Source organism: Apteryx mantelli, chromosome 18, assembly GCF_036417845.1.
Source record: "Apteryx mantelli isolate bAptMan1 chromosome 18, bAptMan1.hap1, whole genome shotgun sequence".
Taxonomy (NCBI): Eukaryota; Metazoa; Chordata; class Aves; order Apterygiformes; family Apterygidae; genus Apteryx; species Apteryx mantelli.
This window is the reverse complement of record NC_089995.1, coordinates 9928389-9954445: the sequence shown is the minus strand read 5'-3', so window position 1 is coordinate 9954445 and position 26057 is coordinate 9928389. Positions and strand designations below refer to the sequence as shown.

General features: G+C 44.9%; 1 protein-coding gene across 1 annotated transcript in view; it reads left to right on the top strand.

The window, feature by feature from the left end:
- Window positions 1-5866: 5866 nt before the first annotated feature.
- KCNB1 (potassium voltage-gated channel subfamily B member 1) overlaps window positions 5867-26057 on the top strand; it is a 138093-nt gene continuing 117902 nt past the window's right edge. Inside the window, exons 1-2 of the mRNA XM_067307793.1 lie at window positions 5867-5931; window positions 7195-7860. Of these exons, the coding sequence (XP_067163894.1) occupies window positions 7294-7860 (567 nt within the window). The 5' untranslated portion in view covers window positions 5867-5931; window positions 7195-7293. The remainder of the gene's footprint in view (window positions 5932-7194; window positions 7861-26057) is intronic.

Sequence of the window (26057 nt, the reverse complement as noted above, 5' to 3'; positions counted from 1 at the left end):
TTTTCCCAACAGACAGCTCCATAACTGGAGCAAAGGATATTGCCAGGCTGCCTCCTGCTGCTTCCACAGCAGATCCCGGCCCAGCAATGGGAGAAAGTTGGGTGGGTGCAGAGAAAAGGGAGTGCAGGCAGGGCCTCCTCTCCCTGAATTCCTGGAAATGATACTGAAGGAAAAGCCCTGCTTCTAGGCCTTGAACCCTTGTTCTCCCAAAAGACTGACCAGTGTCTGGAGTCAGCACAGGCCTTTGTGGGCTGCAGACCCTGAGGGGTGTCTGTACAGTGGCTGTAGGGCTGTTGACAGTCCTTACTAGCAGGGTGTGAAGTGACCTGGCTGGACTAGGTGGGATAACGGTCTGTGATTATCTGTGATCATCCCTGCCAGGTAAACAGCGGATGCAAAGGGTGATTTGTAGTCTGATGCCCATGTCAGTGAGGCAATGCCCAGGGCGAGGCAGAGGTCTCACCACTTGACATTGCTCCACCCAAAATGACGCCTGGGGCGAGGTGGGATTCTCGCAGCCTGGTGTTGTTGCTAAGGGCAAAAAAGAAAAAAGGCCAGCAGCCAGTGACACCCTCCACTGAGCTTGACAAGGACCAACCATCCCACAGTGTTTGACTCAGCCCCACCTCGCCAAGATTACAAATTCAGTGCATAAACGATCCTTCATTTTGAGGACGAGAACACCAACCTACGGACGGGGTGATGGGCCTGGACCTCTCTCCTCCCCAAAACAGGGACTCCTTTTTGGTAAGGTTTGTGCCTCCAACAACATCGGACGTTACCCCGGGAAAAATACCATTGTTAAAAGCGCTTAATTATCAGTTTGAGCTCAAAAAGTAGAATTTGTTGCAGTAAGTGCATTTATCACCAGCAATCCTGAACCTGTTGGATCTGTCGCTTTAATAAATTGTTTATTTTGTTCAACTTTGCGAACCTGACTCAGTGAAAGCCCTTTTGAGGAGGGCTCTGACAGGCAAATGTTGATTACCCTTTCCCTCCCTTCACGTGAGCACTGTGAGAGGTCACATCTCACACAATTGCACAAACTGGCCAAATTCTCTGGCTCCATTGGCCTCCTTCCTGATTTATGCTGAGGTGACTAATAAGAGTCTCTTGCCCTTCAGTGCCTAATAAATCCAGAGTCCCTGAATGATATATCAATCCAAATTACTTTAAACAATTCAATGCTTAAAGCTAAACATTAGATAACATCCTATAGGTGGCTGTTTTTCCTTTTGTGCCAAGCCTGCCTGAACAGCACAGATAGAGAGAATAAACTGTCCTCCCCAGGCCTCTCCATGGGGTGGGTGCTGGCAAGCCCCTGTGCTACCTGCCCCAGGGAACCCAAATGCCACTGCAATTTCATCCTGAGCAGGACAGGGAGCTGGGAACCCCAAGGATTTGGTTTATGGTACCGACAGGTAGGAGAAAATTCCTTTCTCCGGTCCTTTTACAAATCTAGCAGATGGGTGGCAGGGGACTTTTTACTTCTTACTTATTTGTGTGTGTATTCTTCCTCTCTTATGTAATTGTATTTGGTCTCAAACCTGATGTGATCAATATAGATGCAGCAAAGAGATAGTGATTTACACACCCAGGCAGCTAAGGCTGGTGTTTTCACAGGGTACAGTTAGTTCCCCAGACTCATCTTCATTAAGAGGAGAGAAAGCAGTGGATCAGATGGAGCTGTTCTTGGGAAGAGAAGCAGCAGTGTCTGTGCTTGTGGTCAGGGAGCACAGAGAGGCCAGTAAGTAGGTGCAAGGGAGGAAATGCATATCCTGGGAAAGGCAGAAAGCTGGAGCCAAGGGGGATAGCACTGAAAGTGCTTTGTGGGAACCCAAATCAGACTGGAGTGTTTCCTGCCCTGTTCCCATAGGCAGAAAGAACCCAGCCCTGGTGAAGCACCACCACCAAGGCTTGTCTCAGGGATGCAGCTCGCCTTGAACCACTCTGCAATGGGGCAGGAAACTCTCCAGTCTGATTTGGTTCTTAGGGAAGTTTCTGGTGCAAGTTCCCACAAAGCACATTCAGACCCTTTCTGCAGTCACAGGAACATCCAAGGTCACTGCATGGTTCCCCTGCATCCCAGGCAGACTTCCCCTGCTCCTGCCAGCCTCCAGAAGGCCATGAAGGCCAAGCAGGCCAGACCTCCCCAGAAGGGCTGCTCTGCAGCCTCCGAGGCAGTGCAGCTTTGCAGCTACAGCTGAAACCCTCTGAAAGGGCCTTTCAGCAAAGGTGAATGCAATGATGGAGGACAGCTGTTGCTGATATTGCCATTCAAGCTCTGCTTAGGTTTTTTTGAGGAGGGCCTTGACTCTTTAAGGTTCATTTCTGACTGTTTTCTTGTCTGTCTCCAGCATTTTCCCCTGGTGTTCCAGTATCTTCATGCTCCTGGGCTCTCAGTAGCACCAGACACTCTCTAATGCACAATGTATCTCAGTTCTTGCACTTCTCAACACTTCTTACAGACCTCTGCCTGAAAACCTGATCATTTTTTCCCATTTAAGGTAAAGGATTTCAGACTATAAAATAAAATCTCCATTATACCTTGAGTGTTTCTAGCCCTGAAAAAAACAGTCCCTGGAAACAAAAGGAATCCTTAAAGGGGCACAATAGGAAACACACTTTAACTGAACCAGCTTATTATATGTGACCTTCTTTCCCACTCACAAGTACATGTACAAGACCCTTGGGCTCCAAGAACAATATGGGTTATTGTTACATCTTATAGTTCATTTTAGAATATGAAAACCAGCATCCGCTCGGCATTAGGAACCAGCCAAAACTCTGTGGGCCACCAAAGCAGCTCTGCAGATCTCTGCTGGAAGCCCATTGTTCTAAATACCATTGCTGTGACAGAACCACAAGCGTGTTTATGTGTAAGGATCCTTTCTTTTCTCACAGTCATTTGTTTTGCTATGTCCAGTAAAATTATGTAAATCAGCCTCCCCTCTTACTTCAGAGGATGGACAAGAAGATGCCAGACTGTTGTATAGACGTGGGTGTTTATAAAGACGTGATACTTTTCCTTATGCAGACAGAGGAGTCACTGCAGATCAGTAGAGTGATTTTTCCACATTTAGGCTCAGCCTGTTTCACTGCTACACTGTAGCCCAATAAATGCCAAAGAGGCTGTTTTACACACCTTTTCTGCCCATTAGGTGTAATCAGCATATGTATATTCCAGAGACTGTGAGCCCAGAAAAACACATTTGTACCCTACTCCTGTGCATTTCGTCTAAAGTACTTGAGGTTTATGGTATTTCCTTGTCCATGACTCTTGAAATATATGGAAAGGAACAGGATTTGCCATGGACTGCATTCAAGCACTTGACTGGCTCCTTAGGCTGTGGAAATAACAAGCTCTAAATTAAGTTTGCAGAAGCTCAGGGTACAAAAATATCAATTGAAAGGAATATCCAAAGCAAAAGTGAGCTAGATAACCTTGGAGAAGAGAGAACTGGCTGTGCATTTTTGCATCCTCAGGCCTGTGCTGCCCCTTGCTGACAAACTCTCCAGGCGTGGAACAAGAGGTGTTGCAGAGCACTGATGCCCTGGGGGTAGAAATATTCTCTCCTCTTGACCAGCAGACTCCTGGGCCTCCACAGGCACTGCAGGGCCTGCCCTCAGCAGGGGTCCCTCCTTCAGCTTCTCCCTGAGGTTCAGACGTGACTTTTAAGCACTGGCAAGAAGGTGTGTGTAGAAGGGTGAACACACAGTGATGGAGGAGTCCATATGTCCACCCTGGCCTTTCATGTCCCCCTCTGTCGTTAGTTTCCCAGTCTCTTGGTGGGACATGAGAATGACATTGGCAGGGCAGCAAGCATGATTTTAAAAGATATAAATATCCTGCCAATAAAACTGAGTTGCTTCTCTCCCAGTGATTTAACTGTATTGAATTTGATGCATCTCCCTGATTAGGTTACTGGTCATTTTCCCTCCCAGCTTTCTCTTCCCACAGAAGAGTGGCCTGCATTTGTCACAACAGGAGGTAATATGGCCTGGACACCAGTGCTAAGAAACAAATAACTTGTGCTCATACAACACCTGCCAGCTGAAAGTTTCAAAACACTTTATAATCATTGACAGATTTAGCTTCGCAGCCCTGGTCAGTAAGTTTGGAGATGAAATGACAGGAAAGCAGGACAAGAACTGAAGTCTTCTGGATACTGTTTTTCCGTTTGCATGGCATGGGGGGAGCTACTTCAGTAGAGGTACCCTGGCTGAGATTAAGCTGGTCAACAGGTTTTATCCCTAGCTCTTCCTTCCACCTCCCTGACGGGTGATCTTGAGCAAGCACCTTGCCTTTCTATACCTTAGTTTTCCCGTCTGCTCCTTTGTAAGAAATTCTGAAATGTACAGATGAAATGTATTGCTGTGGGAGGTGTTAGAGAAAAAGGCCTGGCCACACGCACACAGTCTGGGATTCCAAAAGGTCATCTCTGAAGAAGACATGCACATTCAAATGCTGAAGATAGTACCATAACATCAGCATTGCGTACACTGGGCAATGGGAGCCGGGTGGGAGTTTGAGAGAGAAGTGTGGAAAGTGGGAAAAACAGCTCTGAGAGTCCTTCTGTCTAGTTCATCTCTCAGGATCAAACACAGGACTCCTCTTTTAGAAACCTTGCAGTGTGAATTGTCACTGCAGAGTCCAGGAGCCAAAGCCAACAAATGCAAAAAGGAGAAAGGGTTAATGAGCATTGCCGTGTACTGCTGGTACACCGGCCTAAGCAGGTGAGCTGCATTAAGTGGTGCTAGTGTACCCATTAAATGGTGCTAATGGCTCTACAGCCTCCTGGTGAGGTCCATTTTCCCCTGTCAGAGGTGAAGGAGGAAGTGAAAGGTAGGCAAGAAAGACAGAGTGATGGAAGGATACTTTGAATACTGCAAAGTTAACTGGAAAGTTACCCTTTACTCTGTTTCTGGTTAGTGAATGCTCCTTATTCTATTACAATTGTATCCCTAATCAGCACCAGAGATCCACTATTATTCCTCCCATCTGTGAGTAACGGCTAATATGTGCAACAATTGTGAGAACAGGCTCTTGCCTTCGACAAGAAGCTCCGGGTGAGGGGGGACCCCTTTTGCTCCTGTCTCACGCACAGAGTGATTCACAGCCTCATTGAGCTCAGCTGCTCTTAGCTCAGCAAGCAGGGCCTGGAAAGCAATAGGGGCCCTGCTAGGTTTATCAGCACTCTCTGCTCATCATTTTTCTTCTGGCACCAATCCCTGCTTCTGTTTTCATGGGTGATACCACCGGGAGCTGATGGATGGTGGGAGTAACCTCATCCTCCCAAGGAGGGATGCTGCGAATCTCCCCCTTGCTGCTAGGTCTCTTCCAGGCACCTCCCCCTCTGTAAATCAGCCCCGCGGCGGTTCGGCCAGGCCAGGAAAGCGTTAACCTTCCCTGCAATGCTGCATCCTAGCTCACGGTGGAGCTGCCTTCCTCTCTTCCACCCCCAACTTCCAATTCACTCCAAACAACTCCGGGACAGAATTGCAGGGAAAAGCTGGAGGTTCAGACTAGACTTGTTGATCTCCGTTACGAGGCAGCAGAAGGAAGTACCGGAGCTTTCCTTTGTGTCTTCAAAGGAGAAAAAAAAAAAAAAAAAGGAAAAGAAAAGGAAAGGGGGGGGGATGGGGCAGATGCGGCTTCGGCGTTGACTGTAGGCAGAAGTGAGGAGCCGCAGCCAAGGGAAGGCCTTGGAAAGCTTCCTGCCGAGGGATCCGATTTACCTCGTTTCCCTTCCCCTCCCCCCGGGCTCCGTGGACAGACGGGAGCGCGGTCGCCATCCCTCCGCCTCGAGGCTGCCGCGGGGGATGCGAGCGGGGCCGCCCCTGCTGACCGCTCCGCCGCCCGCCGCAGGATGTAGCCGCCCTCGGCCCCGCACAGCCCCGCGCCGCCTCGCTCGGAGCCCGCAGCAGGAGGTAGGTGCGGGCCGGGCTCGGAGCCTTCCCCCGTGTGCGGCTGCGGCCGAGGAGCAGCCCCGGCCGCGGTCTAAAGGCAGCGCCGGTATTTTGCTTTCGGAGCAGGGGGGTGGAGGGGGGGCAGATCGGCGGTGAGGGGCAGAGCCGGGCCCCCGGCAGCTGTGTTGGCTGGGCATGGAGGAGCCGTTCCCGTCTGCGCTGGGGTTTCTGTTCGTGCCATCTTGTGTAAGCAACAGTGCTCGGGGCTGTCACAAGCTGCCTGGCTTTGCCAGGAAGGCTCGGGGGCTTTTGTTATTCTGATTTTCGCTGATTTCCCAGTTATGCAAAGGGCGCCGGTGGGAGGGGGGAGGAACCGTCCCTAGGCAGCCCAGCGAGGTAGAGTGCGTCGTTAGAGTGGCTGGAAATAACCGCCTTTTCCTTTTCCCAGCCCTTTCCTCAGGGAAATTTGCTAGGCTGGACTTATAAAAAGCATCCGCATTTCCCTGCTGCCAGCACAGCCGGGCGGGGCGGGGGGCACCGCCGCCTCCGAGGAGGGGGGTGCACCGTGTGGGTCGTAGCGACACCCGGAGTCCGGCGTGCGCGGTCCGACAGGGCCGGGCGCTCCGCGGGGCGGTGGGGCTGGGGGGCGGCGGTGGCGGGCCGGGCCGGGCGCTCCGGAGAGCGGCGGTGACGGGGCCGGGCTCTCAGAGAGGGGAAGGGAAAGGAAGGGGCTGGCGGTGGCGGGGCTAGCCTGCTCCCGGCCAGCCTGTGCGAGAGAGCGGACAACGTGTCAGCTCACTCGTGGCTAGCAGCCCCGGTGCCTTTTGGGGTGCATTTCTGAGCGGTGCTTAGGGCAGCTCTGCCCCCCTCCCCCCCGCCTCCTTCCCTTAAGTCATCATTTCCCATCCCTTTGTCGAAAGAGGATCCAACACCCCATGCCCAGACTCCGTAGCTCCCCCGGGCGGGGTGCTCAGGGGACCCTCCCGTGGAGGCCCCCCGCCCGCGCCGCGGCCGCCGCCACCGCCCGGGGGAGCTCGGAGGCAGCGCCCGGGCCGACACGTGGGAGAGGGCGGCCTTCAGCACCGCGGACAGCGCCTGCCAGCGGCCGCGCCGCCCGGGCGCCGCGCGCCGTTCAGCACCGGGAGGGCGGACAGCGCCGCCGCCCCCTGAGCAGATTAGCGGGCCGGGCGCTCCCCCGCTGCATGGATAAGGCAGGCGCGAAGGCGGCCGCGCTTCCCCGGGCGCTCGGCGGGCGGGCACCCATGGTTGGCTTCTCTTTTGCAGCTCTGGGGCATGGAGGGGAAGGAGAGGTGAGGAGAGCCGGCCCCCGCGCTCCCTGCCCCACGCCGCACCTTGGAGCATCCAGCCTGAGGGGGACCAGCGATGCCTCTGGGGATGAATAAGCATGGATCTCGCTCTACTACCTCTTTGCCTCCGGACCCCACAGAGATCGTCAGGAGCAAGGCCTGCTCCCGCAGGGTCAAGCTCAATGTGGGGGGGCTGGCCCATGAGGTACTCTGGCGGACCTTGGACAGGTTGCCACGGACCAGGCTGGGTAAACTCAGAGACTGCAACACACACGACTCCCTCATGGAGATCTGTGATGACTACAACCTGGAGGAGAATGAGTACTTCTTTGACAGGCACCCTGGGGCATTCACCTCAATCTTGAACTTCTATCGTACTGGCAAGCTGCACATGATGGAGGAGATGTGCGCCTTGTCCTTCAGCCAGGAGCTGGACTACTGGGGGGTGGATGAGATCTACCTGGAGTCCTGCTGCCAGGCCCGTTACCACCAGAAGAAGGAGCAGATGAATGAGGAGCTGAAGAGAGAAGCTGAGACACTGAGGGAAAGGGAAGGGGAGGAATTTGATAACACTTGCTGTGCTGACAAAAGGAAAAAGCTCTGGGACCTCCTGGAGAAGCCCAACTCCTCCGTAGCGGCCAAGGTAAGGTCTCCATGTGTCTTCTCAGGCTTGTCTGTATTGGTTCCAAGGAGGCTTCTGTGATGATGCTTATGTGAGGTGGTACTCTGGTACCCTTGCTTTAGAGTCTGGGCACTTGTTGCTGAATGGATGCTATGAGTGAAGTGGAGAAAGGCTTCTCAGAAGCAAACAAGGTTTAGTTTAGATTTTGGGGTAGACTGGAAGGGGCTGGTTTTGAGCATCCTTGGGACCAGTGTAGGCTGCTCAGCATGGGAGCAGTGCTACTTATCCCTGGGTCAGCATATGCTGTTCACTGTACATCTAGTGGCTGGAGGTTAGTAGACGTCTTATCCAGTGGTCTTTCTTGATGCATTGTGTAGCAGATTCCTTAGGGCCCTAAACATGCATGTTTCCTATTGTTTTGCCAAGATTGTGTTTAAAAAGAGGAAATCTACTTGAACTAAGGTGTGTTAGACTTGGTTCCAGTCAGGCAGTAGTGTGTTCCTTCTAGGGCTTACTTTAAAATTTTCTGGTGAAATACACCTCCTGCATATTTGTATCACACACTCCTAGGCTACCTGTCTGCTAAAGTTAGCATTTGAATATCATCCTTTACCTGATTTAAGCCTATTCTAAGTCTCCCTGCTTACTTTGAAGTTGGTTCCAGTGCAAGAGATCTATTTGAACACCTTTGAAAGATAAGATCCTTGGTAGGAGAAACCAATGTCAGAGCTGGCTGATAATTTAGCTGTCTCATGTTAGTTGCATGTTCTTTAATGAGGAAAATCTCTGCAAACATAGTGATTCAGTAACCATGGGGACAAAAATAAAGGGGGAGAGGTTGAAAACTGTAGGATGAAGAACTGGAGAGCATGACAAATTGAGCATTAGGGATTGAAAACTTGAATTTTCTATGTACTGGCATTCTCACAATATGGCAAAGAAGCAGAAAGAGGCCCCAGCTACTTCTGGAGTGTCACCCCCCCTGTTGTATATGCATTTGCAAATGTAAACTGTAGCTCCGTACCTCAGAAAGTCTGGTTTTGGAGGGATACTTATGTAAATGGATTTTTTATTTCCCTTTTTTCTCATTAAAATGTTGCACATAATGAACCAAGAGCATGTGGGAAGTTTTGGGAAGGGATTCTAGAAAGTGTGGGGCTAAATGGCTCATTCTGGCAGGGGAAAAGGGGAGGCATGATCTGCTGTTGAACTGATTATCACTTTTTTTAATGATAAATGGAGCCCCGAAATGTCTTTTTCTCTCCAATGGCACAGATGACACTGTGCTGAATGCATTAATCATTTATAAGGCTCCTTTGGCACAGTCCTGGAATCCTGAAACACAGGCCCCGGGCTTAGCTGTCTGTGGCACTGACTCAAAATCCATTAGAGACTGTTGATGTTCATGATTTATTGTATATGAGCAGGGGTCATTCTTGCCAAATAAGTGTCTTTTGTGATTTATAAATGAAATACACTCTAGCTTCATTTTCTGAGAAAATTCTCGGAGTAAGTGCATTCGGCATTGCGGGCTCTGGATTAATTGAGAGTGAATCGTAATGCGTTATTATCCTTCCCATTTAAAGCTTCCATTCTGTGGCTTCGTTACTGTAATGAAAATGGTGCTGTATGTTCTCAGACCTCAAATATTTTAGCAGTTCCCAAGCATAGATTTCTAGTCACTTCAAGAGTAGCAAGGAAAATGGGTATGATGAACAATTAGCTTACCTATCAGGGAATGCAAACCCAATAAGGCTGTTCTTTATCTGTTTTACTCCTTGCTGGTGGATAGCTTTCCTTTCATGCCAGAGTACACGCTTTGCTTTGATCACCTTCGTGATACTTTGTTCCACATATTGAATAGGTTGGACCCAGTCTTGAACTTCTGATGGAAGGATACTGGGAGAGGGACTTGGCAGCCTGACCCTTTATCTGACGTGGCCAGCTGTGCTCAGGCTCAATTTCAGACTGAATTTTCTAAATCTGAGCCTCTGTGTGATAGCTCCTGGACAGCTTTGCTCAGCCACTCTGTTCACTGGAGCACTTTTGCTGAGGCTACTGGCCTCCAGAAACTTCTGTCACCAGAAAGCAGGCTCAGTCATCTTTGCTAGGTCTGGAGAGCTCAAACTGCTCCTATAGAAAGGGAATAAAGTAAATTATTGAGGTTTAATGACCATCACTGAAGGATCTAAGATCTGTGTCAGGAAAATTCTCAATGGTTTCGCTTATTCTCTATCTTCAGACTTTTGCTGCTCTATGAAAATGTCTTTCCATTTAAATAGCACAAAAAAAAGAGACCCCTTCATGTTGTGTTTAAGCAGTTTAGAAAGTGGCTACAAATGCATATTCTCCCATAAACCCAACTCAGTGCCTTTGTAAACTATGTCCTATCTTCCAACTTCTGCTCCAGCAAGGTGGGTTTTCTTGCTAGCTCTGTAAGCATTGTTTATACATATATATATATATATATATATATATATTTTTTTTTTTTTGCACAGCACCTAACCTAACTCCTCCATAATAGCTTACTGCAGACCATCTCATGGCCATACTGGGACCAGTTAAACCCTGACAGAACAAGTTTTTTGTTTGTTTGTTTGTTTTTGTTCCTTTGTTTTTTAAAAAGGAATTATATGTGATGTATGCCAAGGTGGAAAAAGGCGTGAAAATAACAGAAAAACAATACTGCAGGCCTTAATTTTTTTTTCACTCCTTTATCCACTGGGGCTTTACCCTTATCTTTTGACTAATCTGTCTGGCTTCTAAACTAACCACTTCATGGCAAGCAATATCTCATTTTGTTTGATACTAGACATGTACAACACTTGTGCTTAAAGAAAAAAAGAAAGGAAAAAAAGAAATAACACTGTTAGATTTTGTAGTATCCCCCCTCTGAGAGCCTCCAGACCACTAAGATGAGGAATCAGGTGGCTTTTGAAGACCCAAGCTTACCACATTGTTACCTATCTAGGGCTAGTACATAGAGATGTTTGCTTCTTTCCTCTAATGCTCCAGTCCCTCACGGTTGTAACCAAAGCCATCCCGTCCTTGTGAGAAGCGCTACAGAGCTGCATGGCAATATGCCAGCCGCTCGTCCCTGTGTGCTGAGCACCCTTCCTCACCAGTGTCAGCCAGTGCAGCAGACACATGAACTATGTGTCCAATTAGCTCTGAGGCACTCGCTGTACTGTACTCCACTGTGCTCACTTTATACAGTGGGAAAACTCATATGCACAATGCTGAGCACGCTGAGGGACTCACTGTCTGAGTATCAAATGAAAAAAATATTTAACAGACAGTTATTTAATAAAACTTTTCATTTCTCTCCTTATGACTTACAAGATAATTTAAAGGATCAGTTTCTCCTGCCTCCTCTGACTTTGTTTGCCTTTATATCTCTGTGAAACACTTGCTGCAATTTTTGTGGCTGCTTCTTTTTCTTCCTGTGATCACTGGTTTTGCTTGTTCCTGCTTATTTTTATCATTCCTCCAGTCCCCTTTAATAGTTTATTTTTTAAAATAGCATTCTTCCTGTACTTTGGTGTGCTCACAACATCCATATTTAACCTTGGAGGACTCTCTGGGGTTCATGTCTGTTTGGTTTACCCAGGATGCTGATGAGGTGCAGATATTTTCTGAAACAGCTTTTACATTTTGTGGTATGATAGTTTTCCTTTGCAGTTTCCCCAGGAAAGAAAAACAACTTTCCAGAAGCTAAACAGAACTGCTGCTTTGGGGTTTTGATCTTAGTTGCTCCTTTTCCTCTCTAAAGCTATGTCTGTACGGCTGGTTTCTGCCACACAGAACCCAGTTAGCAGCCCTAGGTTTCCATAGCAGAAGCCCCTCCTGGAGATGTTGTTTTTACTAACCAAGCTAGCTAGTACCTGTGGGTCTACCTGTAACACAGGGGTGTTTCTAGGGAGGTATTCATGCCCTTTGCCACAGTCAGCCTTGCTGTAAATCCAACTAGACATCAGGGCATCCTGCAAATCACCAACTACCGTCGTTCCATGCTTTCCAGTATAAACGAATAACAAATCAGACCAGCTCAGCACCTTAATTGGCATACCAGGTCTTGAAAATCCTCTGATTATCTGACCTCTCCAGTGACTCTGCAAGAACATTGCCCTTTTTGCCTCTTAGGAAGAAAAGAAATCTTTTTTTGGTCTTTACAAATTATTTCCCTGATCAATATTTGAGTAATTGAAGTGTTGCACAGAGGAAAAAACACCCTACTCATCTTACAGACTCCTCTGCAGGTGCTGCTTCATCTATTTTTCTTTTGCTGTCCTGAAGGCTGAGAAAAACACAATGACATCACCCACTTTGCAAAAAGCTTCTCTGCATATCTGCATGTCAAGTATGATATTCACTTTCTCCCTGCTTGTAGAGGGCTACTCCTCTTTGATCTCCCCACTTCCCACTGTCCTATTGGGAGCTCAGCTGCAGCAGTCCCCCGTTCTGGCAGGCTATTTCTCATTCTTTCCCCTGTTCCTACTGTGTCTTTGCCAGTGCAATAATATTGCGTTTATCCTTGAAAACATGCAACTCCAATTCAGTAATCTTATTATGCATGCCTCTACATTTGTTGAACAGCTTTTCTCGAGCTGCCCACTGGTCTCTGCTGCTAATCTCTGGATGCATTGCTTAGGGATTGGAGAGGTTGTTCTGTAAGCTCTTTCCTTATTATTGTTGATAGTAGTGACAAAAAAAGAATGAAAAAAACCTCCTGGAGATGCATTTGCTACATCTAGAGCGTTCTTCCCCCACATGGGTTTTCTATTCCTGGCCCTTCCTTATGGCATGCAGTTTTCATTCATCTCCAAGAACCTGTCTGAATTTAGCATTCAGCAGAGGAAAGCCCTCTCCCTAATTGTAGGGGTCAGTCTTAGCCCTGTCCTCTGTCTCTGAGACTCCCACTGCAGGGCAGGTGCTGGCTTGTCTGTTGAAGCAAGATTGCCCATACTTTGCTTGCAGCTGTGACTTTCATTTTTCTGATGCAGCTCCTGCCTTGGCTTCTCTGCTGTATACAGGAGAGTTTTTCCCTTCAGCCAGCCAAAGTAAACTCCTGCCTTTGGAGGTCCTCAAAAGCAGTGCCTCATTCCAAATCCTTTCCCCTGGGTTCAGGAATTTGCCACTTTGGTCTATAGTTTATCACCGGCTTTCTAGCACAGCACTTCCCTGTGGACGCACAAACAATTGCAGCTCTGTGTCTGTCTCTTGTCATCCTGCTCCACACCTCCTTGCTGGTTTTTCCTGCCAGGTCTCAAACCCTTTCCTGGATGCTTCTCCTTCCCGTGAACTTCTTAAACCTTTTGCCCGGGGATCCCTAATTCCACATGTTCAATTCCTTTTAATGGTCCCTCTACTTCTGTCTAGCCAGCAACCTTCCCAGAATGTATTGCTGTGCTGCTGGTTCCCAAACTCCTCTGGATTACAGCCTCCCTAACCCCCAGTTTGGGGCAAAACCCCATAATAGAAATACACTGATCCAGGTCAGTCCTCAGAGGACCAGCACATCCAGTTACATACGGTTTATCTGTGCCATGGGCACATCATCCCTGCCATGCTCCAGCCCGTGATGCAGAGCCAGCCTGGCAATTGTGTCCAGCAATTCTTTGTTGGCTCTACAGAGGCTTGCCAGGAGTCTCTGTAACTTCTGAGATATCCTGGCTATCACGTTGGCTTGTCATTAGGGATGTCTCCCACATCCCTATTACAACATCTCACATTATTTCCTGGCAAGCATCTGCCAACAACAAGCTTATACTAAGCTCTCCAGGTAGGATACTCACCTTTCAGAGAGGATCCTTTCTCCAGACCTATTAGCACAATGTTTAGCACCTCTTCGATCCAGGCAGACAGTTGCCTGGCATTTCTTAGTTAAAAATGTTTTGGGTTCAGCAGTTCATAATACAAGCCTGTAGGCTTGCAGTCTCTAAAGAACTTTCATACAAGAAAGTTAAAATTGTTATGCCTAGCAGTCCTCTTGATGTATGTATCATGCAGTCTGTAAAGTACAGTGTGTGTGTATAAACATAGATGTGTAAGCATACCCCTTGATTTTTAACTCAGCAGCACTAGAAATATCTGCAGGTTTCTTCTAGGAGAGCCTGGAGCAAGTCTGTTGCCCTCCCTGAGCCTACGTATCCACATCTGTATGAGACTGTCTGCCTCAGGAGGGAGCGAGGAGCTTACGTGCTCAGGCTGAATTCCTCAGAGGACATGTGCTATAGAAGTACAGTCGATTCTATTTTTAAAGCACCAGCTCTCATTTGTACATTTGAAAAATCTCTCTGAGAGATTCATTCCCCACGCTGCTCAGCATTCTCCCATCCTCTCATTTGCTCAGCCTGCGAACAGACATGGTTTGAAGTGCCAACATCACCAGTCAAAAATGTAGGAAATCTTGCAAGAATGGAAAATCCCTGTTTTGTTCAGCTGTAACTGCAGAGGCTTAGTAATAATGTGATTCAGGAGAAAAGCCCTGGGCCTGATCCACCCAGGAAATGTAGGCATGGTGTAATGCTCACAAAGTGCGTGTGCAGTTTATGCTGTTACATGTGCAAACAAAACAGTTGCATGCACTACTGAGTCAAGCACGCCGTTTCCTGCCTGGCGTGTGCTCACTGTGGTTGCATTAAAAACTAGCTATGCAGAGACATCCCAGAGCTGTGGGAAAATCAATTCTTTTCACTTTTTAAAACAGTTTCTTCATTTAACTCTTTTTATACAGTGATATATATATTCTTGCCATCAGCTTCTGGGAGTGAATGTGATGCCTAGCTCTTAGTTCCACCTTTTGTCTGTTCCTTTTGATCCTGAAGCTCACAATTCCAATTTGAGAGAAATCAGATGGAATAGCCCCCATGGAGAGGAATAATCCAACGCTACTTTTGCAACACAAGTGTTGCTATTTGTCATTACTAATGGCAAAATATTTATGTCAAAGAAAGTTCACAGCTGATCGCTTAGTTCTTGTAATAAACACAGTCAATATGATTTACTCTATGGAGATACCTGGCAGCAACAGAAGAGGCACAATGTGGTCAGTGAATGTGGGTAGGCATTAATATTAACTTTCTCTGCAGAAGCTGTACATTGTCACTGTTTTTACTACATTAAGTGAGGCAAGGATCAGACTCTTACTGTTATTACTAGTGGCCTGCTTTATGTTTCCTAGCTCTAGAGGTACACTCACTGCAACCCCACTGTGGGTCAGGTTGGCTTCTTTTGTGTTGTCCTACAACTGGAAGCACTGGGAATGCGGTGTGGCAATAGCCAAGCTCAGGCGTGGAAGTTGCTGTCCTTTATGGGACGATGCTGCTTCCAAGGCTAACTGGCAGCACGTTGTTCTGTGCCGTGGACCTACAAGCTGGCAATAGCTCAGGGATCTCTGCCCCACGTGCTGTTGCTTAGTGCAGTCATACACGCGTTTCTTTAGTTTTGGCACTCTTTATCCTTAGGGTGACCTTGCCCTAGGCTTAGTCCCTGGTGCAATATCCACATGCTCACCTCCTGGCTTCTCAGTTACTCGGTACAGCAAAAGCAAACCTTGTAGTAAGCTTCCCCCATGAGTCTGACTGGTCTCTGGTTTCTCTCCTCTTCTCCCTTTTATTGGCCTCTCCTGTCTCCTTTACAGTCTGGCACTAGCTGAGCATATTTACTGGTAGGAGTCAGTGAGGTCTCATTCTGATTTTTAATGGAAGAATTTCACTCTTTATTCTAGCGTAACTCCATAGGAGTGCCAAGCGTTCCTACACAAGCACCGTGTGCCTTTGTGTTGCTATAACCCCTACAAAAATACTAACATTAAAATATTCCTTGTGCATTATTTTTCTAGGTCCCGCAATAACAATAACAGACCCAGCTCTGCGTCTGTGGAGGGTAAGATTCCCATTGAATGTAATGGGAACAGACGAGTATTATAATGTCTGTACTCATCAAGCAAAGCTCTCAAACTGCTTTGAAAAGATGGATTACTTAAGGCCAGGACAAACCTGTGATATATGTATTATCCTCATCTTAAAGTGAAGAGGTGGTATTTGCCCAAGGTCACTGAGCAAAGCCAGGGCATAGCTGTGAGGGGAACCCTGGATTCCCAATGTTCCCAGTATGTTTCCATGTTAAAAGTGAGCTCCCCAGGCAGTGGATCTTGCCTGCTGTTCACAGTGGGATATTACAGAGCTAAAGGTGCTGGCAACTCTCTCACAGTATCAAAGGAGGAGTGAGAAATCAAATCTTTCTTTGTTTCAGCACAGGTATTCCTATTTAAATGAGTCCAGCCTGCATGGGAAGGTCCTGGAAAACTTTGTCAGGCTTGAGTGAATGAGTGGTTACAGAAAGGTGTTCTCCAGTAATTCTTCTAAAAGCCCAAAGGGAAACCTTGTCCATACTGGGGTGTTTTCAGCATTGTCTGATGCAACCCTGACTGTAGAGAGAGGATTTTTTTTCAATTGTACACAAAAGGGAGGAAGCGCATGCACACACACACACACATATATCTATATATCTAGATATATAGGTGTATATATGTGTATGTGTATATACACACATATATGTATGTATTGTGAAATGATAAATCATAATAATATATATGTATGCCCACATATATATTTAAAACACACTTATATAAATTGCCTTTCCATATAGAAATTCCTTCTTACCAAAATTAACCTGTATAAGGAAGATGTTTATTTTTTATTAAGAGCATATAACCCTAGCAACCAGCTCCTCTTTAACAAGCACATTTCCAACCCCTCGATGCTGACTTCATGGGGGTTTTCAAAGAGGAGCGACCCTGTGGTTCATTTCTTTCCACGAGTACAAGGTCACGTCTTTGCCCTTCTCTGCCATGTAACCTACCATGTGCCACCTCCAAGAGAGATGATCACAGCTGGCCCTTCCTTTTGCATTTAGGCTCTGCCGGCCTTGAAGGCGTATTAGAGTTTTTAAGAATGTTAGCCCTTTACTTATTCACAAGTCTCTCCCAGACTTGTCATAGTTTCTGTGAGGGTTTTTCTTATCTGCCAATGTTCAGCAGCTAGTCTGGTCCAGTGATGTCCCTGCTGCGAATTGTTTCTGAGTCTTCCCCTGAGGTATTGGCACTGCAGTGGAGTAAGGAGGAGAAGGCTGCCTTAATAACTCACGGCTCTGCTTCTTAACTAGGTGTCTGATACTTCAGTTTAGACCGGAGAAATCAATAGCAAAGACTGAAAACCAAAGCACCTGTTCGTACCTGAATCTCATGTTGACAAATCTCATGTGAAAAACATCCATCAAACATCCATTTAATCTTTTCAGAAATTTGTGTCAATAACAGAAGCAGGGTGAACAGTCAAAATAAATTGCATGCACAATTTATTTTAAAACTTTTTTTTTTTTATAGTACGTAAGCACTTCCAGTTATTATACATTGAACTTATTTAAAGCTGTTTGGGCTAGGATCCACGCAGAGTCTCTAGCCAAAAGCCCAAAAGCCCAGATTAGTTTTATTTTATTTCAGGCCATTTGCTCTTTCTCATTTTTGAACAAAGTGGAGCAGTAAATCTCATTTGCTTTACAGAAACAGCATAAATGCCAGAAATACTCTCTGACTGGTACTGATGAATGAAAATATTTCAAAATAGAATTTTGTGACTATAATTATATTTTAGACTTAAGATTCCTTGTGCTATCTCTTTAAAAGAATAAATTGAAGATCTGAGAAAAGATACATGTCACAGTCTCTCTACAAAAGATTTTAAGTAGTGGGCATTGACTATAGTAAGCATACTTTCCATGACACATGAAATCTCCTCTGCATGCCATGTATGCTTTGCTTGGCTGGCTTCAGCAGGATCAGATGTTTTTCTCTTTTGAGCATTTCCTACCCTGGTTGCCCCGACCATGGTGGTATCTAGCAACCTTGGTTCTAGGTGGGCTCTCGTGCTTTCTCTGACGGCAGTGCCGTATTCCCCAGATATGGCATCATCCAGTCTTTTCTTACCTTTACGTACAGCAGTTCATCTACAGTCGGTCTCTAGCTTTCACTACCCTGGCACCTGAGTGTGCTGTAATGTATTTAATCTCACAGCTCTCCTGTGAAGTAGAGCAGTGCAATTATCCCTGTTTTACACAGTGAGGGTATAGAGGAATGAACTGCCTCGTCAGGGTCTATCACGGAGCAAGGAATGGTGTTGTAACCCAGTCCTAATCCCTGGACCACTTTTTTTTCTCTGGTGCATCTGAATCCCAGCCATAAGCATTCAGGAAGTAGCTATAATACGCAAGAGAGTTCAATGTTTCTATTTAACTGCCTAGGAATCCATCTCAGAGTAAGTTTTTTCAGGTTTCTGGGAATCTCATTTGTAAGTGGCACATTCTCAGCTCTAAAAAATGTTGTTCACACAGCTGTAATGCTTCTGTTTTTTTCAAAATGTTCGTCTACTGTTCTGCACACTTAATTTTTTTTTGTATCGCATGCCTTTATTAACTGCAGTGATCACACATTAAATAAATTCTCTTTACTTCTTCTCATGATATCTGACAACTTCCCTAATAGAAATTTCTGTATTACCCTTGTACTTCTCCATATCTAGCCATTCTCAAAACTGTGGTTTCACCAAGTGTGTAGATAGAAAAGGAGTGTAAGTCACTTGCAACATTTGCCCTCTGCTATCAAAAGATCCCGGTCTCCGTGGTGGAATAGGGTGCATTCAGTCCTTATTTACTTAGTTGTGAATTTTTGGCTAAATCTGCCCTTCACAGCATGAAAGCTAAATCTTTTTAGCATAAAAAAAAAAAAGAAAAAGTGTTGTCTCCTCTCCCGTCAATGTGCCAGAAGTTTATTAATAATACATAATAATTATACTTTGCGCTTCTTAGCTCCTTTCATCTGAGGATCTTAAAGTGCTTCACAAACATTAATTAAGTAATCCTCACAACTGCCTGGTGCAGTAACTATTATTATCAATCTACACTTAAATATGACAATGCAGAGGAAATAGTAAATAAAATCCTCTCCAAGATACAAGCAAGATCAAACCTTGTCTAAAAAAGTACTGAAGGCTGGAGCAGCTATTATAATATTGTAGTTGTATTTTGTTTAAGTGAATCCACCAGTTTGTCTGTCAGTATGTAGGTGCCATTACATTTGAAGTTGACTGATGTTGGACACAGGCTGAAGACGGCAGTTAGGCAAATTTTCTTCTAGGCCGACAGAATATTATCTCTGCTGGCAAGAGAAGAATTGCAATTGGCAGCAGAACTCATGTCCCTGTTTGAAAGTAATGGAGCTGGCAGCAGAGGGCTTTCTCTGGAGGAACCTCAGTGATGAAATTTACTGATCCTCACTCCAAGAGAGCCTGGATTTATTATCCTTTATAGGACAGGTACCCAAGGTGCAGCCCAGGAAATGTATGTAGTTCATGAAGGATATTTTTAACCCTGAGGAGGACCATCTGCCTGCCAAAGCTGTGCCAGAGATGGGGTCCATCCTTCCACCGGTGCCTGCACCGGGTGGGTGTAAAAGACCCAAGCTGTCAGGCAAGCACAGCTGGTCCCACCATGATGTCCACCATTTGGAATGTGGGGATCTTCACACTTTAACATTTCATCTCTGGCTGCACCCTGCTCTTTCCTCTTCCACAGGGAGCCACTGAAGAGCCTCCTCCAGGCAGAGTCTCTGCTTTTGTAGAAGGGACTTCTGTGATGTTCCCACCTAGCATCACTCTTGCCCATTAAATGTCCTTCCAAGAACAAAGCTTTAGGAAGTCCTGGGAAGGGTGGATAGCAAAGTTAACCTTAGTTCTTCTTTCTCAGCTTTGGGACTAAGAGTTGCATGAGTATCTTCATGTTATTATCTTGACTGGCATCACTTAGGAATGGGTTTATTCTTGGAAAGAATAACTTTTGTTGGGATAAAGAGATTGAAAACAAATAAATACCAATGTTCTGGCAGCAAATGTCCTTTCTCTTTACAGCTATACCTCACACTTATTGCCAGTGAGACGGATTAAACTTAGGTTAGTCAACATATGATTATTCTTAACCTCTAGTCTTCCTCAGGTTAAAGTCTGATAGAACTCAGCAGATTTTGCAGCACTTAGATGAGAAGAGCCATGTCTTTTAAAAGTTACCTGAGATTACGAGAAAGGAAGGCTGACACAGTAGCAGTTTTGTTTCTCAGTGCTAAGTACCTGTAGGTTTTTGCAATGTATTAAGATAGATTATGTCAGTGTTGTAAGAGACTGCAAGAAGTTGGTGTGGATCCAGTTTCCCAGGAATGCTGAAGACCCTCTGGCAGCACGAGGGCTCACTGATACAGACATCAAACCCTGGTTTTGCCTTTTGGTGGAAATGTCAAATAGCATGGCTGGCAATTAGTTTAGTTTATTTTGCCAAGCTTGCAGGCTTGGTAGCTGACTCAAGGTATATTGGGTCCTATTTATTGCTTTCTTGATTTTTCAAGTTAAATTTGAAGCAGATGAGTTGCAGAGTGTAAAGTCTGATTAATTTCCACTTACTTGGGACCTACTAGCCCTGCTTTGATTGAAGCAGATCTTAAAACAGGAGCTTTTCAGGAATGAGAGCTTCATACTCCCTTCATATTACCCAAGGTACCAGCAGATCAAACACTCGCTGTATGTATTTTGACCACTTCCTGAATCCAGGTTCCCATGTGTGGTTCGGGATGACTGAACAGAGCACTTCTCTGCTGTCCTGGTAAGAAGACATTTCCACCAAATGAAAGCTATGCTGCATTCTTGATCAGTTTAGCTATCGGAGTTCATTTTGCTAATTGACATGTATGTGTTCTCTTTGTCTATGTTTATACACAATGTTATTTTATAGGAGTAACTTTAGACTTCCAACAGTTGCAGGGAATGATCTCATTTAATACCTGTAGCACTGGCCAAAGCCAACTTTAGTATATGAAATCCATCTACTGAAATATGAGACTTCCAGTGCATTTGCTTAGCATGAGTCTTCCTAGAGTGATATCTGGCTTCTCTTCATCTCTGCTGAACACTGGGACGGGTATAATTCCATTATTTCCTGCATGTCCATTAAGCTAAGGAACAAATTTACTAAAGTCTCTGGTTCTGAATGAGACACCATGAACAAAACCCTCTTGTTTTACTCAGTGGTTCTTTTTAAAGATGCTCTTAAGATCTTCTTGTACAGTGGCTGTGAAATACTTTTTAGTTTGCACTGTCTTCTAGGAAACGTGCTTCATGGTCCAGATAACCTGGGCATGGAGAATGTCACTTCCAGGAGTTATCGATGTATTTTATTTAATTTGTAAACTCTTTGTAGCAAGTTGCATCTTTTAGTTCTGCATTTATACAGCACTAAGCGCAATACTGTCCTGACTCACAGCTCCTATGTGCTACCTCAAAGCAAGTCATAAATATGTTCTAAAGAGAAGAAAAAAAGCTGCTGTTGAAAGAGCTCTTTTAATTTCCATTATTATTATCAATTATAATTATTATAATTAATAATTATATTATATAATAACTATATATGATATAATTATAATAATATCTAATGATTATACTATACAATTAATTATAATTGAGTATAACCATATAATTATATAATTAATTATATAATTAAATATTAATTGTATAATTAAATATTAATTGTATAATTAAATATTAATTGTATAATTAAATATTAATTGATTAATAATAATTAATATTATTAATCACATAACCAAGTTGTATTTTGACATGCCAATGCAAATTAGTACGAACAAATGTCCCTCTAAGCCTGGTTTCCTGTTTCTGGCAGTAGGCACTAACGGATGATGCTTAGGAAAAGACTGAGAAACAGGACGTATGTGTAGCTCTTCTTTCAATGATATGTTTTTATTGGTTTGAGGCAAAACAATCCGAGCTGTGTGAAGATCCGTAAGGCTTGGTGTATGAGCAAGTCAAGTTGTTTGGTTTAAAAAAAAAACAAAAAAAAACAGAGTTGAACAAGTACAGCTATCTATGTTGGCACATTGTGCCATGTTAACTTTGCTCAAAGTGCTTGGAGTGTCTCTAGATGAACTCTCACCACTCAGGCAGATGTGACCTATGAGGTTACCACCTCCAGGTGGTCTGTTGGACATCCTCACATGCATTTCAGGAGTGGTTTTATTGTTATAAACTAACCCTAAAGCAATTCAGAAGTATTCACCCAGGAGGTCTGTGCCAATTTTAGTATATAAGTTTGTTACTGGTACTTTCTTGTTGCTGATTCTGATGCTACAGACATAATCTATGGTCTTCATTTGAGCAGACTTAGGCAAGCATTTGTGTGCAAGGGAAGAGTGAACACCTAATTTGTACACACAGTTACTATGATTTAGCATACAAATCAGGTAATTGGAATATGCAAATGTATCTTGCAGTTTATATAAGCAATTACCCAATCTGCATGTGGAAAAACAGGATAATCATGTGTGCAAATTAGATGTATCAATGCACACAGTGCATTGTGTGTCTAAATGGTCAGTGAATCAGGTCCTTTCTATTACCAATTAATGGCATTATAACCTAAGAGAAACCAAATAAGTATTGAGTCCCTTTTCTTCCTAATTTTATTCTACTTTTTTCCTTTCCCATCATGTCCTTAAACAGTTCTGCACCTGTTTAAATATCTGCTGTCATTTCATCCCTTGTTCCCTATGTTATCGCCTACCTGCTGGAATATTTCTTTCCCTTTACAATCTTTCTTTTGGAACTGAGCCCTGACCTTGGTAATGGCCTCCCTCTTCCCTCACACAGAATGATCTCCTTTTGCATCAAAAGTACTTTGCAAGCCCCTCTTTAAAAGACTGTTTCTTCAGTAAAAGCTCTTCATCATTGACCTCCTTGCCTCAGTCTTTCCCAGTCAAAGTGTTTCTGGCAAATCTGGCAGGTCTGAATGTCACTGGATGCTCTTGAGTTCAAAGCTCTTGGCATTGTCCTGCTCTGGTGTGTGTCCATGTGTCCTCCCCACCATACAGGCAGCATAAGCAGGAAACCCCCAAATGAGAGAAAAGATGGTTTGTTGGGCAGTGACGCAGCCTGATATTGGCAGAACAGGGTTTGTGGCTTTGCCATGAGTTTTCTGCCCACACTCAAAAAGGTCATTTTCTCTCACATGTCTGCAAAAGATGGAAAATCTTTCTTCATTTTTCCCATGTTTATCAAGGCAGTACATAAGCACTTTGGGCACCACCTCTTTGCTCTGTACTTGTGCATTGGAGCCCTAATTCAAGGGGCAAAACAAACACAATCTGCCTTTTTACTGCTCTGTTGGTACAGCATCATTTGCACTTGTGTTCATCAGAAGGAATACAGATAAAGCTTAGTTTGACCAGCTGTCCTCCTTTAGATTTAGTGTCTTAGGTGGTCAACAGCTAGTGATTAATCTTTAATGTCACCTCTTTTCCTTTCAGACTGACTTCTTAAACTGTTGGGATGTTTCAATACATTTTAAGTAAAATAGAGAAGCATTGTGCCAAAGAACAGAGAGCAAATGTGGCGAAGCTCCAGCCTTTGCACCTGTTCTGATTTGCTTTTCTTTTTTCTGAAGTGCTGTATAATTGTCTTCTTCATTAGCAGCCTGCTGAATTCTGGTATGTGAGGGATTAAAAACTCTAATGAATATGGATTATTTCAAATATTTTCCTTTGGGGCCAAGTAGAGAATGGAGAATTTTGGAGATATATGTTCATACAATAACAAGGAATGGAGGATGTCTTCCCCCGCCCTTTTTAAAATTTCTCTCTCTTGAAAGAGTGAATATTAAAACAGACAGCTGATCCAGCCTCTCTGCCTAGAGCATACATAACGCTCAGATCCAGCCTGACTCTCTCTCTGGATCTGGCTAGAGGCAAAACGAACACCTCGCTAGCATCTTAATTCAGAAGACTGGAGAACTTCAGCATGTGCATAACTTTCAGCATGTGCGTAGTCTCATTGAAGTCAATGAGCCTTAAGCATCTGCTTAAAATTAAGCATGTACCAAAGAGGGAGGGAGTTTTTATGCAACTAATGAACTCATTTCACTGAAAAGGCCAGGAGAACCTGCTAGCTAAGTTACTATGAAAATAAGAACATTGCCCTCCTTCAATTAAAAATCCTCAGTGCTTAAGGTTAATGTGTCATCCGCAGCATCCAAAAGGCCTGGAGAGATTGTTGCTGCAGGGTAGATGTTCAGCAATCTGTATTTTGGGATTTTTTTTTTTTTTTTTTTGTCAATTTGGACACTTTCATGCTGAAACTGGAGATCCGTCTGAACAACATGAAAGCCTGTTCTGCTGCCCCGATCAGTCAGCATCTATGCAGTCCTCCTCCCGAGTTGATCGCAGAGCCCTTTGCAAAAGATGTTGGTATCCTTATGCCACTTTACAGACAAAGAAACTGAGGTACGCTGAGATACTAGCAGCCTTCCTGACTCCCACTTCAGTGCTCAAACCACAGGCAACACTGCTTCTGATGCCAGGTTAGCTGTGGAGACAGTACCCAAAGCCACGCAGCTGAGCTGGTACGTGTCAGTGCAGCGCGGTACCTCCGCCTTGCTGCGGATGCAGGACATGCACACCAGCAATACCCAACCTTTCTCTTTTGGTGAACCACAGTGAAGAACTTCTCGTGGCTGAGCCCTAGGATAATATACGACCATTAAGGCCTCATCAGCTTTTTCAGGATATAATTGTGATGTTCACAGTGATAATCAAACCTCTGAAGCCAGAGGAAAGAGTCAGGTTAGTTATACGAGTGTAGCTTATCAGCTTTTCAGGAGCAGAGTAGATGCCAATGCTAGTACCATCCCCTGAAACCATCCTCTCAAGGATTTTTTAACCACCTTACCCCATCATGATATTCTCACAAGGCTGTATCTTTTAGGTGAAAATTTTCTCTTTTACCTTGTTCTCCTTGAAAATAATGACATAGCATCTGCTAATTCACCAAGGGCAGCGCTGGGCCCAGGAGCTTTGAGGTATGGCTAAAATCGGGAAAGGGAACCTGTACTTCCTTAAACTCAGCCATCTGTCTCCCATTACATATTCAAATCAACTCCTTTCATTTCTCTGGTAAAAGCAGCATTTGGATTCTCCTGTCAACATTGCAGAACTAGTTTAGCTGTGAGAGAGTAGGACAAAATGGAGGGAATCCTTTTTGACCTCATTTGGAAACATTCTTCTAAACTGCACAGCAAAAAAACTCTCAAAGCAGAGATCCATGTAACAGCTCTCTGATGGGCCAAATTCCTCATCAGGGTAAATGAGTACAATGTCCTCACAGCAGGTCAGTCAGATCAACAAGGACAGGCTGGTGGAAGGAGGGACTGGTTAAACCTTTCTGTTATTTTGAAGCTTTCTTTGGGGGGAAACAAAGGGGTGAACTTTTCACAGGAGGTTTTCCATCAACTCTTTAACAGCTCTTGTGCTGTAGAAACAGGTAGTGAAGCAGTTCCCCCCCTTTCGAGCCCCCTGTTGCTGCGGAGAGCTATAAGATCCCCCTGGCATGCAGCCTGCAGCCAGCCAGCAGAGAGTACATGCAAACTCCTCTGGGGCTGGAGCGACAGAGGCCAGCAGAGAACATTGAGGTCTTTTTCACCAGATAATAAATCTCAGTCATTAACTGTCTGCACAGCGATACTATTCCTCTCCAGGTGAAGAATCACATGGTCATAAAATTTTGTAATATAAACAAGGCAGACGTGTTCAGAATCCTATTTGGACAGATTTATAACCTCACTATGGAGCAGCAACCTTGCCTGGGCTTTATGCCACCAGCAATTAATATGCATTCTGGACTCTGTTTTCCTTCTGGACAGTGTACTCTTGCATGCTTATGTTTTAGACTGCAAGCATGAAATTCTGCTGTCTTCAGAGAAAGAGACTTTCCTGGGGAGGCTGTACTGGAAAGCTATTGCCCTGCAGATTGTGTGGACATGAAAGATAGTGAATGGCCAAATTTGGGAGAACATGCTTTCCTAGTACATTTAAAACCTCCAGGTTGCTGGGCATGAATCTTTGTGCAGTGATTATCACAAAGAAAGTCGATGTTTGCCATAGTTTCTGCTCACACCTAGATTAAGAGGTAGCTGGAGAAACCATGTGTTGCCTGTTGACACTGGAGCATGATCTTCAACTCACTGTCCTGTCTGTGAGATATTTGATGGGAAACAACTGTAGTGTCTAGGTACAAATATCTAGATTAAATCTTTGAATGCAGTTTCTCTGCTGTTAA